We start from the raw sequence: 18,169 nt of genomic DNA, 5'->3' as shown, positions 1-18,169 counted from the left end.
TTGACATTATGATAGGTCAGGTTGATATGAAGGGTAGGAAGTCCTATCTGTTCAATGGAGTTTTTCCCCATCAGTAAACATTCCTACCACTTCCATACTTTGAACATTGACCTGCTGAGCAATTAAGTTAAACATACAATTCTTGTTCTAGAATGTGTCAGTGTTCTAGAATACGTTAGACCTTGTTGAAGTTGTCTAGTCAGAGCAGTAAGTGTCATTTCCATCTTGAATAACATAATAAACAAAGTAAGCCTTGTCCGAGCCCCTGCCCCTTGTCCCGTAGGGCAGGAGCCTATCAGGGTCAGGGTCAATTCCAGAAATTCAATTCCAATTCAATTCTTTCTGCCTATTAATTTGTCATGTATTCAATTCGAATTCCAGGTCGATTCTGAATTGACTTAAAATTCAATTTAAATTGGAATTGACCCCAACCCTGGAGCCTATCTCCTGTTTCTGTAGCATGAGGCAGCTTGATGTACAAGTACACGCCCTGGACAGGTCGCTAGTAATAATGCACCTTAATAAGCAATTGGTTACAATAAATCCATATAGCATTTTCCCAAGTGCAGTGATCCTTCACGTGGCCAGGGCACAGAGTTCAATCCATAACTATTGAATGGATGAGTGAATATCATGGTGGTTGAGTGGAGGTATATGATATGACTAGTTCCTAGTTTGTTGCATATTCAACACTGGATAGCAGTTTATTTAATGGATATTTTTGGTTGAGGAAGTCAAAACTGAGGAAAGATTCATGGTCAAATTCTGTACTGAAATATTACAGCCAACAAATAAATATTGTATCTATCAACAAATCATTCAGCACTTTCAAAACATTGATTACTGTGCTGATATTTTAAATGGCCAATATGTTTTAACCCAATTCTAACAATTAACTTTTATAAATGCATAGTGTTGGGTAAAGCATAACATTATAAATTAACATAAGTATGCCCCATGTAGAAAAGTTAATTTGCTGGGATAAAACAACACTACTACAAAAACATAGACCTTCAAATCAATTTACCCATGGACTGTGTCTGTTAGAAAACACACATATGTTTTGACAAATACTGCCTCAACTGGAAGGTAATATGAATTACTGGAAGATAATATGAATTGAAGAAATAGTTGACCGAAATGTAAAATATTGTTATAATCTCAAAGTCCATCAAGCCTCAAACATCAAACTACCTCAAACTATCATTAACACATTTGAAAATCTATGACCTGTTAAAGTAATGGATTACACTTTTCAAGAAGAAAAAAAACAAAAAACAGGGATGAAGAAGCAGAAAAAGTTTCATATCAAAATATATAATATTGTTAATTGAATAGCATCATATTACCACAAAAAAGAAATGGAAGCACGTTATCCACACACGGGGAAGTCAATGGAAAGAACTGAATCAATTTAAGTTACGACAACTAAACCTAAACAATATCCTGAACCAGTCCATAATATCTGTTGCCAAGGTGTTCTGGCATCTTTCCCCTTATGACATCATATTCAAAACCGAACCAGGAAGGCAATGATCATAGGTTAACAAAATACTTATTTGGTTTGGAATAAAAACCAAGTAGAGGAAAATAACATTTGGCATTAAAGTTAAATGCAAAAACTCACTCGACAAGTGTTTATTTCAACTGTGTCCGAGTCTCCCATCCATGACGATGTGTCGCAGGCCATACTTCCTGTGCTAGCAGTAGTGTAGTCTTTATTTCTGGGGCTTGGTGACAGCACTTTTGGCTAGGTAAACAATGTACCAGAGGTGGGGCTACAGAGAGCAGAAAGTCTTAAATATGCAATATGAAAAGCCACTGTAGCTTGGCCCGTTTGTAGTTGAATGTAAATGTGTGGAGAATGATGGGCCTAGGAGGAGGGTGAATAGTTTACATTATGCTTGGGGGTGTAGATATGAAGGCCCCGTGTATGTTTGTATGTATGTCCACCATTGGAAATATGAACACTGTGATCTGTGATGTCTTAAATTAAAAGACTTGATGGCACACAAGTTCAAACAGATTCATGATAATGTTTTGTAAATGGTAAAGCTAATTAAAAAATAATTGCATATATTAATTATTGCATAGAAAAGCCTGGTGAGAAGTAATGGATTTCAGTATCTTAAATCAAGCCACTGACTAGTTGAATAAATGTATTAATCAATCAATTTCACAGTATACTGTAGTATTGTGAACTATAACATGTACTGCATTATACACCAATGAAAACATTGTGTTAATCATTGTTGTTAATGTATCAAACTATTTTCCATGATTTTGAGTGAATATCTTTTAGGCATATTTAGTAAAGGATGATAATAATGCATATGTTTTTTAGCTACATTATTAATGTGTGTAAATATATTAATGGTAATAATTGTTAAGGTACAGTAGGTGTTTTCTTGTATTAATCTTAACTCACTACATTTTTGTCCGTCGCCTGCTGGGTATCTTACCGTAACTGGGTAATACGCTATGAAAGGAACTGAACAAATGTTAACAGTAGAGCTTCAATGAAATGATCAGGAAGAATCTGGATATATATATTTTTTTTAAAGAAGATTTTCCAGTGTAGATTCACTTTTAATGAATCATATTTTGATTTAAGAACCAAATCCTTATAAAAAGCACATGGATAAATGAATGAATGAATGCAATAATGAGGATATGTGAATGATGGCAAATGTCCCTTTAGAATTTAGAGTTCCCAAGAAGAGCTTGAGCTGATTACAGCAACATGATATATAGTTGACACGTAAATTAAAAACGATATGCAATTGAGAAATAAAGTTAAGGACAGATAGAGGAACACGTTGACCACAGCGGTTAGAAACAATAGAATACTATTTTCACTCCCCCACTCATCAAGTTTCCTTCATATAGTTGATAGCAGCATCAACCACATGAAATCTCAGTTTTTTGTTGAGGGCTCAGGGAGCGTTGATAAGTGCTTGCAAAACACATTGAAGCTAATTGAGATATATAGGACACACGATCCTTGCATCACTTTATTAACGGAAACACTAAATCGTCTTAGTATCCTTTTAAAATCCATCCCTCGTGTTCCATCCAGACATCTGCCTTTTCGAAGAAATAACAGTTTTTAAATATATGATAGATATATAGTATATTACAGTGCTGTATGTTTCCCCAACTTTCTTCTTCTTCTTCTTTATAATGCAGTGTCTGTCTTCTTTGAGTTGCGAAAATAAAACCAACACTTCTTAGAAGAACTTTCTTTTTAAATTCTCAGTTATCATAAATTCCCAAGTTCTCGGATGTATCGGTAAAAGTCTTAACATTTACTTCTTTATCGTTTTGTAAATATATTGCCACATTCATATATCATGCATTTTACTGCATTGCTATTGCACTGGTCCGGATTATTCAGGTTGAAAAGAGGGGGGAAAATAAAATAAAATAACAAATATTGATAAGTTACCTTTGCCAAGGCGATAGCCACCAAAAGCAAGTGAGCAAGTGAAGAGCGAGGAGTATTGGTTTTGGGAGAAGGATGGTGTGGTATTGAACTCTCTCTCTTCCCTTGCTTACGTCATCTGGTGTACATCCGTGCTTCGGATGATCTTGTATACGAGCCAGTAGAAAATATTAAAAATGAGGAAGACCAGCGGGAAAGCCACGCGAGAGACCGTGTCGATCCTCTTCGCGCGGCCGATGAAGAGCTTGCGCATCTCTTCCACCGTTTTCTCCTGAGGGCCGGCAGTGGCGGTCGGGGCGTTGCTGTTGTTCCCTTTGATGGCCATGCCGTCTTTGGCCTGCAGGCAGGCAGGGCCCATGCCATAGGCGGTGAAGCTGAACCGCCCCTCACCGCCCTCATCCTCCTGTAACACAGCCGAATATTCATTCTGTTAGGAATCAAAAAACCCATTACACATTTGATATCCAGGCCTGCTCTCTCTCTGTATATCTCTTAAAGGCCCACACCTTAAGTCATAAAAACACACGTTGAAAATCATAGTGGGCCGTTAAGGAAAAGGCTCTTAACTGGCTTAAATCATAGTGGGTCTTCAAGGAAAAGGCTCTTAACTGGCTTAAATTATAGTGGGTCTTCAAGGAAAAGGCTCTTAACTGGCTTAAATTATAGTGGGTCTTCAAGGAAAAGGCTCTTAACTGGCTTAAATTATAGTGGGTCTTCAAGGAAAAGGCTCTTAACTGGCTTAAATTATAGTGGGTCTTCAAGGAAAAGGCTCTTAACTGGCTTAAATTATAGTGGGTCTTCAAGGAAAAGGCTCTTAACTGGTTTAAATCATAGTGGGTCTTCAAGGAAAAGGCTCTTAATTTAACTGGCTTAAATTATAGTGGGTCTTCAAGGAAAAGGCTCTTAACTGGCTTAAATTATAGTGGGTCTTCAAGGAAAAGGCTCTTAACTGGTTTAAATCATAGTGGGTCTTCAAGGAAAAGGCTCTTAACTGGCTTAAATCATAGTGGACCTTCAAGGAAAAGGCTCTTAACTGGCTTAAATCATAGTGGGTCTTCAAGGAAAAGGCTCTTAACTGGCTTAAATCATAGTGGGTCTTCAAGGAAAAGGCTCTTAACTGGCTTAAATCATAGTGGACCTTCAAGGAAAAGGCTCTTAACTGGCTTAAATCATAGTGGGTCTTCAAGGAAAAGGCTCTTAACTGGCTTAAATCATAGTGGGTCTTCAAGGAAAAGGCTCTTAACAGGCTTAAATCATAGTGGGCCTTCAAGGAAAAGGCTCTTAACAGACTTAAATCATAGTGGGTCTTCAAGGAAAAGGCTCTTAACTGGCTTAAATTATAGTGGGCCGTTAAGGAAAAGGCTCTTAACAGACTTAAATTATAGTGGGCCGTTAAGGAAAAGGCTCTTAACAGACTTAAATCATAGTGGGTCTTCAAGGAAAAGGCTCTTAACTAGCTTAAATTATAGTGGGCCGTTAAGGAAAAGGCTCTTAACAGACTTAAATCATAGTGGGTCTTCAAGGAAAAGGCTCTTAACTGGTTTAAATCATAGTGGGTCTTCAAGGAAAAGGCTCTTAACTGGTTTAAATCATAGTGGGTCTTCAAGGAAAAGGCTCTTAACAGGCTTAAATCATAGTGGACCTTCAAGGAAAAGGCTCTTAACTGGCTTAAATCAAAGTGGGTCTTCAAGGAAAAGGCTCTTAACAGACTTAAATTATAGTGGGCCGTTAAAGGAAAAGGCTCTTAACAGACTTAAATCATAGTGGGTCTTCAAGGAAAAGGCTCTTAACTGGCTTAAATCAAAGTGGGTCTTCAAGGAAAAGGCTCTTAACTGGCTTAAATCAAAGTGGGTCTTCAAGGAAAAGGCTCTTAACAGACTTAAATCATAGTGGGCCGTTAAGGAAAAGGCTCTTAACAGACTTAAATCATAGTGGGCCGTTAAGGAAAAGGCTCTTAACAGATTTCGTGAATTGAAAACACATATAATGGCTGTCAAAATCACAGTGGGCCTTTAAGTATTGCAGAGACATATTAATTAACATAATGAGGCACATGTGGTTGAGCCTTAAATATCAAAGTCCCTCATGATCCAGATACTATCTCACTAACCATTGATATGCATTGTGATAAATATGGATTGCATGGGTCGACAATTCACATTTTAGCTATGACATCACTCAAGGTTATGAGGCAAGGTTTGCATATGTTATAAAGGACACGTTATCTCGATATCATACGTACGTAAATTGCATTTTCCTATTGACTGCAATTTCATTACAGGTAGCTGGCTAACACAATCCCTGCCTCCACAATACCTCATCACACACAAACAATCAGGGTCCCTTATCTGTCTTTGCTCGGTGTGAAAAATGTAAATGTCCTTCTGTCCTTGTCTAAAATACAAGCCTTAGTTTTCTAGGTTCCATTTGTAGACTCCATGTCCTCCTTCTGTCCTTGTCTTTATCCCTCCCCATTTATAACTGTTCATGTGTGTTGGGCTGAATGGATGAACACACACACACACACACACACACACACACACACACACACACACACACACACACACACACACACACACACACACACACACACACACACACACACACACACACACACACACACACACACACACACAAGGGGAGGCGGGTCTTATCCTTTCTCCCCCATTTTGGATCGTCTCCTCCACTCCACTAACAGTGACTGAGACATCTAATGCTAGCTACGTTGCTCCACTATTGTCCTGTAACAGTGACTGAGACATCTAATGCTAGCTACGTTGCTCCACTATTGTCCTGTAACAGTGACTGAGATATCTAATGCTGGCTACGTTGCTCCACTATTGTCCTGTAACAGTGACTGAGACATCTAATGCTAGCTACGTTGCTCCACTGTTTTCCTGTAACAGTGACTGAGATATCTAATGCTGGCTACGTTGCTCCACTGTTTTCCTGTAACAGTGACTGAGACATCTAATGCTAGCTACGTTGCTCCACTATTGTCCTGTAACAGTGACTGAGATATCTAATGCTGGCTACGTTGCTCCACTGTTTTCCTGTAACAGTGACTGAGACATCTAATGCTGGCTACGTTGCTCCACTGTTTTCCTGTAACAGTGACTGAGATATCTAATGCTGGCTACGTTGCTCCACTGTTTTCCTGTAACAGTTACTGAGATATCTAATGCTAGCTATGTTGCTCCACTGTTTTCCTGTAACAGTGACTGAGATATCTAATGCTGGCTACGTTGCTCCACTGTTTTCCTGTAACAGTGACTGAGATATCTAATGCTGGCTATGTTGCTCCACTGTTTTCCTGTAACAGTGACTGAGATATCTAATGCTAGCTACGTTGCTCCACTGTTGTCCTGTAACAGTGACTGAGATATCTAATGCTGGCTACGTTGCTCCACTGTTTTCCTGTAACAGTGACTGAGACATCTAATGCTGGCTACGTTGCTCCACTGTTTTCCTGTAACAGTGACTGAGATATCTAATGCTAGCTACGTTGCTCCACTGTTGTCCTGTAACAGTGACTGAGATATCTAATGCTAGCTATGTTGCTCCACTGTTTTCCTGTAACAGTGACTGAGATATCTAATGCTGGCTACGTTGCTCCACTGTTTTCCTGTAACAGTGACTGAGATATCTAATGCTAGCTACGTTGCTCCACTGTTTTCCTGTAACAGTGACTGAGATATCTAATGCTAGCTACGTTGCTCCACTGTTGTCCTGTAACAGTTACTGAGACATCTAATGCTGGCTACGTTGCTCCACTGTTGTCCTGTAACAGTGACTGAGACATCTAATGCTAGCTACGTTGCTCCACTGTTGTCCTGTAACAGTGACTGAGACATCTAATGCTGGCTACGTTGCTACACTGTTTTCCTGTAACAGTGACTGAGACATCTAATGCTGGCTACGTTGCTCCACTGTTTTCCTGTAACAGTGACTGAGACATATAATGCTGGCTACGTTGCTCCACTGTTTTCCTGTAACAGTGACTGAGACATCTAATGCTGGCTGTGTTGTGCGTCAACCTTCCCTTGTCCTTCAGTGGCGCTGGCCCACCATTTGTAAGTATTCACTCCTCCTGCCGTATGATTAATGTGTTGGCTGGGGGACGTGACGTGGAGCAGTAAAGAGGGATGGCGGAGGATGGCGTCCCAAAATGGCATCCTATTCCCTACATAGTGCACTACTTTCGACTTAGGCCTATGGTCAAAAGTAGTGTACGATGTAGGGAATAGGATGCCATTTGAAACGCATACATTTTCACATCGCCCGCCCCAGCCCAGGCTGTCTGATTCATTACCCGGCCCCCTAATTCAACATTCCACCATTAAAGCAGTAAGCTGGGCAGAGACTCTTATTGTACGAAGGGGAGATAAATAGTGAGAGAGAGGAATGGTGCCCTTTGGGTTTGTGGTGGTGAGGGAAACAATGTATGGCTTGGAACAAAAGCAGTATCAGGCTCTCTCCTCCTCTCTCCTCCTCCCTCCTCCGCCCTCCCTCCCTCACTCATTCTCCTCCTTTTGCATTTGCAAGTCAGAGAGAGAATCCCCAAACAAATCCAATTTTGATAAACTCCCATATCTATTGGGTGAAATACCACAGTGAGTCATCACAGCAGCAAGATTTGTGACCTGTTGCCACAAGAAAAGGGCAACCAGTGAAGAACAAACACCATTGTAAATACAACCAATATTTATGTTTATTTATTTTCCCTTTTGTACTATTTGCACATCGTTATAACACTGTACATAACCATATGACATTTGAAATGTCTCTCTTCTTTTCCAACTTCTGTGAGTGTAATGTTTACTGTCAAATTTTCATTGTTTATTCCACTTTTGTTTATTATCTATTTGACTTGCTATGGCAATGTAAACATATGTTTCCCATGCCAATAAAGCCCTTTGAATTGAGATTGAATTGAAAGAGAGGTGACCGGTTGGTTGGTTGTTTGGTGTCTAGTGAGACACAGAGAGAAGGACGTCTTGACTCCTCGATCCATCACATTATTTCCTCATGATAGATGCCTGTATATCTCTTAGTGTGTGGTGATGTGATTAATGGCTGAGATTAAAGAGAACCGTAAAGCCATCTAGTTGGAGGCTCCATCTTATGTTCTTTCTAAACATTTGCCTTTGCGTGGGTCGCGGTGTCATGCAGCCTTGGAAAAAGGAAAATGCTGATTTGCACAAAGTCGTTTTGGGAAGTGTCACGACTAGCTATCATCAACTTCTCCTCGAAGGAGTTGGTGTCTTGCCGTTCATTTTATGATTTCCCAAAGCAATTTAGCCCCAATGCCAATACACGACCCTTTCCCAGTCATTCCAATCGGATTCTCATTCCTTTTTTAATATCGTGCTATCATGCTTTTATATTGAGGATTGGTATATTCATTATTAAAGGATCAGGTAATCTGAGGAGAATGTTGAAGTAGTAGTACTGATAAGGGCTGGTTTCTCGGACGCAAAGTCAAATAAAACAAATACATTGCTCGTCTAGTCTAGGACTGACTTCTTTGAACATTATATTTTGCTTCACAGTTGAAACACAACTAAATTGTCTCTCTCACCGGTTCTCGCTTTAGAACGGCATAAATTCTGGATTTTAGACATTGTTAATATAAAACTGTTTAAAACTATATTTCACAGTTGCAACATACCAAATAGTGTCGCATAGTGTCCCTATCATCTCTACTACCAGTACTGCACTAGTTGTTACTTAAAAATGACATCAAACATCATTTTAGACTATGTTTATTGAAAACTGTTTAAAAAGCCACAGTGTCTCCTATTATCGATCATTTCTGCGTTGTCGAAACTGCCTGAAAACATGACTTTAGGCCATGTTCATGTAAAACTGTTTAGAAATATAAGTCACAGTTGAAACACAACTAAATAGTCCCTTAGCATCTCTCTCACTAGTGCTCTATGGGTTTTTGCTTCAGAATGGCAGAAATTCTGGATTTTAGACGTTGTTAATGTAAAACTGTTTACAAATATTCTTCACAGTTGAAACACAACTAAATTATAACACCTTTATACTACATAATATATTTTGTACTGTGAAAATATTGTACAGAAGTTCAATAACTTGTCTTTGTTCTATGTATTATTTTTTGTATGTATTATCTTTTACTTCGCAAAGAAACAATGAGTTCACATAATTTAGCTCCTTCATGTCCTGCAGACACTGGCAGAGAGTAGCTTCCTGTCGCTTGCCACTTATTTACCTAGCTAATCCAGTCTCTTATCAGGCCTAATGAGCTGATTATCCTGGATCAATCAGGAAGTCTGGTCCTAATAAGGCCCTGTCATCGTTAGCCAGTGGAACACTGTATCTGCAGTCTAGGGGTCACATCATGTCACCTAGTTATTAATATATCTCAGTTTGGACTAAAGGGGAAAAGGATAGCTGAAAGAAAGGAGCTATCCACTTAGCTGAGACGTTTCTGGACGCTAATATTTTAGACTAGAGTTTAGTTTTTTGGGTTGCTTTTAGTGACTGCCTGGCGTGGAGGCATTGGCTGACTAGCATCACAAATGAGCCACAGACAAATGTCTTCCTTATTAATAAACCATGGAAAAATTTTTAATTACAGTATGTAACAGAATGGAAGACATTTTGTGCACTAACAGTTAGATATCTTACAAATACAATTTGTACCACTGAACAAAAATATAAACGCAACATGTAAAGTGTTGGTCCCATGTCATGAGCGGAAAATAAAAGATCCCAGAAATGTTCCATACACACAAAAAGCTTATTTCTCTCAAATGTTGTGCACAAATTTGTTTACTTTCCTGTTAGTGAGCATTTCTCCTTTGCCAAGATAATCCATCCAACTGACAGGTGTGGCATATCAAGAAGCTGATTAAACAGCATGATCATTACACAGGTGCACCTTCTGCAGGGGACAATAAAAGGCCACTCTAAAATGAGCAGTTTTGTCACACAACACAATGTCACAGATGTCTCAAGTTTTGAGGGAGCGTGCAATTAACATGGTGACTGCAAGAATGTCCACCAGAGTGTTCAATTCTCTACCATAAGCCGCCTCCAACATTGTTTTCGAGAATTTGGCATTATGTCCAACTGGACTAAAACCCACAGACCACGTGTAACCACGCCAGCCCAGGACCACCACACCCGGCTTCTTCGGACAGCTGATAAAACGGAGGAGTATTTCTGTCTGTAATAAAGCCATTTTGTGGGGAAAAACGAATTCTGATTGGCTGGGCCTGGCTCCCAAGTGGGTGGGCCTATGTCCTCCCAAGTGGGTGGGCCTGGCTCCCAAGTGGGTAGGACTGGCTCCCAAGTGGGTGGGCCTGGCTCCCAAGTGGGTAGGACTGGCTCCCAAGTGGGTGGGCCTGGCTCCCAAGTGGGTGGGCCTGGCTCCCAAGTGGGTGGGCCTGGCTCCCAAGTGGGTTGGCCTATGTCCTCCCAAGCCCCCCCAGGGCTGCGCCCCCTGCCCAGTCATGTGAAATCCATAGATTAGGGCCTAATGAATTTATTTCAATAGACTGATTTCCTTATATATGAACTGTAACTCAGTAAAATCTTTGAAATTGTTGCGTTGATATTTTTTGTTCAGTGTATAAATGTTACGAATCTATTACGCTTAAGATCCTGGAGTGCATCTTTAATGCATGGGCTATATGGCTGTTGTTATTGTGGTTGGGTATAGGCTACAGACATGTCTCTATGGCTAATTAAATCATGTATTATTATGAATTCTGTAATTGCTATAATTCCATTGATATTCTTTATACAATCCTTAAAGGAGACACCATTGATATCCTGTATTCTGCAGTTGGGTCAAGTTTTAATCAAGTCCATATTTATTCATGTTTATTCGGTAAGGCCTTTCTTACAGTCTCGAGAGGAGCTTGTCAAATTACATGCAGTTTGCTATTATTTTATTCAATGCTGGTGGATAATATTGGTTGGCTGCAGTTGGGCAAGTGATTTCATTATTTAGTTTACTCCTAAGACCTTTCTCTCTTTCTTTCAGTCTCGAGAGGATCTTGTCGGGTACATGTGTGTGTGTGTGTGTGTGTGTGTGTGTGTGTGTGTGTGCGTGTGCGTGTGTGTGTGTGTCGAGGGAGTGGGTTGCTGCTGGACAGTCAGTCTATACTTCAAGGCAACAGATGAATAGTCTGCCTGTTGCTATTGATCTGCCGTCTACAGTTACACCATCTGGCCAGGAGGGGGAGACCTCAATCTGTCACCTTCACATAGAGGTACGCACACATACATAAACATCCGTACACGTACACGTACACGCACGCACGCACGCACCACACACACACACACACACACACACACACACACACACACACACACACACACACACACACACACACACACACACAGAGGAAAGGCTGCAGCGTTCGTTTGTAGATTTCACCCTCATTGTCTTTCTAATCAGCGACCATCAGTTTTCAACCAGGTCAGGTAGTAGCTGATGGGCACTCTCTAGGTTATCAGTGACAATCATCGACCAATTAAACACCAACGGAGAAACAACAAGATTTCCACTGCAGCTGTTGAAGATTGGTCCTGGAGCTGAGTGTGTGTGTGCTATGTATCCCGATGCTCAGCCAGAACCAGAGAGAACCAGAGAGGTTGTTTAATTGTGTCAAGGGTAGAAGTGACAGGTTCCTCACTGCAGAGAGAGCAGAGGAGCAGTCCTCTGGGTTGACCTGGCTGAATGATAGCCTTTAGAAGGCTGACCTGGCTGAATGATAGCCTTTAGAAGGCTGACCTGGCTGAATGATAGCCTTTAGAAGGATGACCTGGCTGAATGATAGGCTTTAGAAGGCTGACCTGGCTGAATGATAGCCTTTAGAAGGCTGACCTGGCTAAATGATAGCCTTTAGAAGGATGAACTGGCTGAATGATAGCCTTTAGAAGGCTGACCTGGCTGAATGATAGCCTTTAGAAGGCTGACCTGGCTGAATGATAGCCTTTAGAAGGGTGACCTGGCTGAATGATAGCCTTTAGAAGGCTGACCTAGCTGAATGATAGCCTTTAGAAGGATGAACTGGCTGAATGATAGCCTTTAGAAGGATGAACTGGCTGAATGATAGCCTTTAGAAGGCTGACCTGGCTGAATGATAGCCTTTAGAAGGCTGACCTGGCTGAATGATAGCCTTTAGAAGGCTGACCTGGCTGAATGATAGCCTTTAGAAGGCTGACCTGGCTGAATGATAGCCTTTAGAAGGCTGACCTGGCTGAATGATAGCCTTTAGAAGGATGACCTGGCTGAATGATAGCCTTTAGAAGGCTGACCTGGCTGAATGATAGCCTTTAGAAGGCTGACCTGGCTGAATTATAGCCTTTAGAAGGCTGAACTGGCTGAATGATAGCCTTTAGAAGGATGACCTGGCTGAATGATAGCCTTTAGAAGGCTGACCTGGCTGAATGATAGCCTTTAGAAGGATGACCTGGCTGAATGATAGCCTTTAGAAGGCTGACCTGGCTGAATGATAGCCTTTAGAAGGCTGACCTGGCTGAATGATAGCCTTTAGAAGGCTGACCTGGCTGAATGATAGCCTTTAGAAGGCTGTCCTGGCTGAATGATAGCCTTTAGAAGGCTGAACACACGCACTGAACTGGTAATGGTAAAGTCATACAACATGTCTTTCTGTAGATCAGGATGGTAAAGTCATACAACATCAATCTAGCTATTTTACATAGCAGCTAGCCTGTCATCTGATAAAACTTCAAAAACTCTCAATATCATTCAGAGTTTTAAGTAAATGCAGGATATATCCTTTCATAATGGGCTTATAATCATCAACACTTGATAATATTATTCATTTCAATACTATAGGCCTAACACCGCTCAAACAAGGATTTATAATCATTTTCACAGGATATTTGGTTAATAATTACATAAAAAAATGTTAATATAATAACATAATATGATAATATAGTTAACTGCAATAGTACACTATATAATAATACTAAATAGTAATTTGGCGGGTGCTTATATTTGTCCTATTTTATGATACTATTGTTAACTGCAATACTATATAGGCCTAACACCACTCAAACAAGTATTTGTCAGCATTTTCTATAAAACGCAGCAGAATAATGCTTGACTTGCATTTCACATACTAGACTACATGATGACATCACCAAACCGGAATCTCCAGAACTCATACCATGTAAAAGACTGGATGAAGATCTGAGTCATTCATGACAAACTCCAGGACTGCCAGCTATCATCTCTTGTAGAGATGGGAGCACTAAACACTGTATGGTACTCAGCAGTATCTCTACTTGCACATCATCATCTGCACATCTATCACTCCAGTGTTTAATTGCTAAATTGTAATTATTTCACCACTATGGCCTATTTATTGCCTTACCTCCCTAATCTTACTACATTTGCACACACTGTATATATATTTTTTCTATTGTGTTATTGACTGTACATGTATTTATCCCATGTGTAACTCTGTGTAGTTGTTTTTACCACACTACTTTGCTTTATCTTGGCCACGTCGCAGTTGTAAATGAGAACTTGTTCTCAACTGGCCTACCTGGTTCAATAAAGGTGAAATAAAAAAATACTAATAAATAGCACACTACTATTGACCAGAGCCCTATGGCACCCTATTCCCTGTATAGTGCACTACTTTTGACCAGAGCCCTATGGTTGCCATTAGGGATGTGGCCAGCTTCTCGATTTACCTGAGAGAGACTAGTGCTCCAGGGAACAGTAGACTAATCTACCCTCACCTAGTACATACCCTCCTTTCAGGGATTATGGATTATAGCAATAGTATTGAGGATTTATTTAGAGTTTTTTTACTCTCTTTTGAATGATTGACTGGATCCATATTCCCTTGGAAGTAGTCAGTGGCTGTAGACTCCTGCCTGCCTGTCCGCCCGGTCAAGGCGCACGGAATGACAAGGAGTTTATGGAATGTTTATGTCTAACTCCTTGAAGGGTTTCTGTGTTTTCTCAACCCCCCTCCTCCTCTTTCTCCTCCTCCTCCTCCCCTCCTCCTCTTCCCCTCCCCTTTCCCCCTCCTCCTCCTCCCCTCCTCGCCCCTCCTCCTCCTCCCCTCCTTCTTCTCCCCCTCCCCTCCTCCTCCTCCCCTCCTCCTCTTCCTCCCCTCCTCCTCCTCCCCTCTCCCCTCCTCCTCCCCCCTCCTCCTCCTCTTCCCCTCTCCCCTCCTCCTCCTCCCCCCTCCTCCTCCTCCCCTCCTCCTCCCTCCTCCTCAGACCTATTCTATTAGCTTCAAGGCTGACAGGTTTACTTCTAAATAAATTACATGGTCTTGGATTTGATAAATTCATCTGGACAGATAAAATTGATTGATTAAACAGTAAAAAAAAAAATCTAACATCTGAATTCCTCCGTCTAGCTGCCCCTCGGAGAAATGAGATGAGTGATGCAGAGAAAGAGTCCCCTAGCTGGATCTGAGTTTTAGGATGAGGGAACAACACTCTCTGTGGTAGAAAGATACTACTAAATGAGTCATACTTTGATAGCTCTATTTGATATTCAGTCTTCAAGACATCAATAACACAAACACTATCAGACAAACAACAGCTACGGAGTTTGTTTGGATCTGACATCTTATTAAAAGCAAAAAAAAACAGAGTGTAGCGATGGGGTTTTCAATTTCAATCTACTTGTTTTATAGCCTGATCCCAGATCTGTTTGTGCTGTCTTGCCAACTACTTTGGTCATTGTGCACTAAAAACTAGGTAAGCCAATGACAACAGGAGTTGGCTATACAACAACAGATCTGGGATCAGGCTAAAAAACAAGTTCCTGACTACTTGTTTAACTGACTTTAATACAAGGTTAACAGGCACCGCCCATTGGGAATGTTGTATTGCAGTGGCCTTTAAACCCTACCGTTACAACCTGGTGTCCTCCTGGGCCTGTTAGACGATAGACTATGTTAAGGCATGTGGGAATAATTCCATTGTTGTGAATCTGATACATTTGGCATTTTTCCTAATTTATTGCTTTACAACTTGGAATTAAAATGGATTTTCGGGGGAATTCTATCATTTGATTTACACAACATGCCTACCACTTTGAAGATGCGAAATATTTTTTATTGTGAAACAAACAAGAAATAAGACAAAAAAAAAACTGAAAACTTGAGTGTGCACAAATATTCACCCCCCAAAAGTCAATACTTTGTAGAGCAACCTTTGCAGCAATTACAGCTGCAAGTCTCTTGGGGTATGTCTCTATAAGCTTGGCACATCTAGCCACTGGGATTTTTGCCCATTCTTCAAGACAAAACTGCTCCAGCTCCTTCAAGTTGGATGGCTTCCGCTGGTGTACAGTAATCTTTAAGTCATACCACAGATTCTCAATTGGATTGAGGTCTGGGCTTTGACTAGGCCATTCCAAGACATTTCAATGTTTCCCCTTAAACCACTCGAGTGTTGGTTTAGCATTATTCTTAGCGTCATTGTCCTGCTGGAAGGTGAACCTCCGTCCCAGTCTCAAATCTCTGGAAGACTGAAACAGGTTTCCCACAAGAATTTCCCTGTATTTAGCACCATCCATCATTCCTTAAATTCTGACCAGTTTCCCACAGCATGATGCTGCCACCACCATGCTTCACTGTGGGGATGGTATTCTTGGGGTAATGAGGGATGTTGGGTTTGCGCCGGACATAGCGTTTTCCTTAATGGCCAAAAAGCTCAATTTTAGTCTCATCTGACCAGAGTACCCTCTTCCATATGTTTGGGGAGTCTCCCACATGCCTTTTGGTGAACACCAAATGTGGTTGCTTATTTTTTTCTTTAAGCAATGGCTTTTTCTGGCCACTCTTCCGTAAAGCCCAGCTCTGTGGAATGTACGGCGTAAAGTGGTCCTATGGACAGCTCCTCCAATCTCCGCTGTGGAGCTTTGCAGCTCCTTCAGGGTTATCTTTGGTCTCTTTGTTGCCTCTCTGATTAATGCCCTCCTTGCCTGGTCTGTGAGTTTTGGTGGGCGGCCCTCTCTTGGCAGGTTTGTTGTGGTGCCATATTCTTTCCATGTTTTAATAATGGATTTAATGGTGCTCTGTGGGATGTTCACAGTTTCTGATATTTTTTAGAACCCAACCCTGATCTGTTCTTCTCCACAACTTTGTCCCTGACCTGTTTGGAGAGCTCCTTGGTCTTCATGGTGCTGCTTGGTTGGTGTTGCCCTTTGCTTAGTGGTGTTTCAGACTCTGGGGCCTTTCAGAACAGGTGTATTTATACTGAGATCATGTGACAGATCATGTGACACTTAGATTGCAAACAGGTGGACGTTATTTAACTAATTATGTGACTTCTGAAGGTAATTGGTTGCACTAGATCTTATTTAGGGACTTCATAGCAAACAAGTAATTTGTTTCGATTTCACTTCACCAATTTGGACTATTTTGTGTATGTCCATTACATGAAATCCAAATAAAAATCCATTTAAATTACAGGTTGTAATGCAACAAAATAGGAAAAACGCCAAGGGGGATGAATACTTTTCCAAGGCACTGTAGGGCATGTGGGAATAAATCTATTGTTGTGAATCTGATACACAGCTCATTCTTCTGTTTGGTCTGTGTCCATGGATGTGTCGCAAATGGCACGCTATATAGTGCAATACATTTGAGCCTATTCTCTATGGGCTCTGGTCAAAATTACTACTATTGCACTATAAAGGGACTAGGGTGCCATTTGGGACAAACCCTAATGACTTTAATCATTCTCAATACTCCCTCAGCATTAAATATGAACTGTTGTGTACTTGTAGAGAATATAAGAAAACAAAAAGTGTCATATTTAACTGAGGCTGGCTCTCTTGCTGGTCTGAGAGGAGGGGGTTGAGGTGATGGGAAGGGTTCCTGTGAAAAGTGTTAGTCTAATCTATGATTGGATAATAAACATTTGATCACAATAATTTTAAAAAAGCAGTTCATTGACCTTCATGTGTCTCCTTCTCCTCCTGAAGCGCAGCAGTTCCTTGTGTTGCCGAGCGATGAAGTTCACAGCAGCGTACTCGAGCAGGGCCGAGAAGACAAACAGGAGGCACACGGCCATCCAGATGTCAATGGCTTTCACATACGACACCTGTAATTGGGCAGGAGGACACGATGGTAAGCAGGAGGAGGAAAACAACAACTGACCTTGGAGTCAAAGATAATGAATAATAATAATGATAATGTACAGTACCATGTCCATTGGGAAAGTATCCAGACCCCTAGGCGTTTTTCCACATTTTGTTACATTACAGCCTTATTCTAAAATGAATTAAATTGTTTTCCCCCTCATCAATCTACACACAATACTCCATAATGACAAAGCAAAAACAGGTTTGTAGAAATTTTTGCAAAACTGAAATATCACATTTACTTAAGTATTCAGACCCTTTACTTAATACTTTGTTGAAGCACCATTGGCAGCGATTACAGCCTTGAGTCTTCTTGGTCTACTGTATGACGCTACAAGCTTGTCACACCTGTATTTGGGGAGTTTCTCCCATTCTTCTCTGCAGATCTACTCAAGCTCTGTCAAGTTGGATGGGGAGTGTCGCTGCACAGCCATTTTCAGGTCTCTCAAGAAATGTTCAATCGGGTTCAAGTCTGGGCTCTGGCTGGGCCACTCAAGGACATTCAGAGGCTTGTCCCGAAGCCACTCCTGCGTTGTCTTGGTTGTGTGCTTAGGGTCGTTGTCCTGTTGGAAGGTGAACCTTCGCCCCAG

At 41.0% G+C, this 18,169-nt stretch overlaps 2 protein-coding genes across 2 annotated transcripts in view; both read right to left on the bottom strand.

Annotated features, from left to right (window-relative positions):
• LOC120048907 (probable E3 ubiquitin-protein ligase MID2) overlaps nt 1-18,169 on the bottom strand; it is a 1,198,409-nt gene that overhangs the window by 260,414 nt on the left and 919,826 nt on the right. The window lies entirely within an intron of this gene.
• Nucleotides 3,555-18,169, bottom strand: part of LOC120047816 (glycine receptor subunit alphaZ1-like) — a gene marked incomplete at its 5' end in the record, with an annotated part of 74,886 nt that continues 60,271 nt past the window's right edge. Inside the window, 2 exons of the mRNA XM_038993355.1 lie at nt 3,555-3,848; nt 17,393-17,539. Coding sequence (XP_038849283.1) covers nt 3,555-3,848; nt 17,393-17,539 — 441 coding nt within the window. The remainder of the gene's footprint in view (nt 3,849-17,392; nt 17,540-18,169) is intronic.

The sequence above is a fragment of the Salvelinus namaycush genome, chromosome 5 (assembly GCF_016432855.1).
Source record: "Salvelinus namaycush isolate Seneca chromosome 5, SaNama_1.0, whole genome shotgun sequence".
In the NCBI taxonomy this organism is placed as follows: domain Eukaryota; kingdom Metazoa; phylum Chordata; class Actinopteri; order Salmoniformes; family Salmonidae; genus Salvelinus; species Salvelinus namaycush.
Note: the sequence above shows the minus strand (reverse complement) of the source record. Positions and strands in the feature narration are given on the sequence as shown.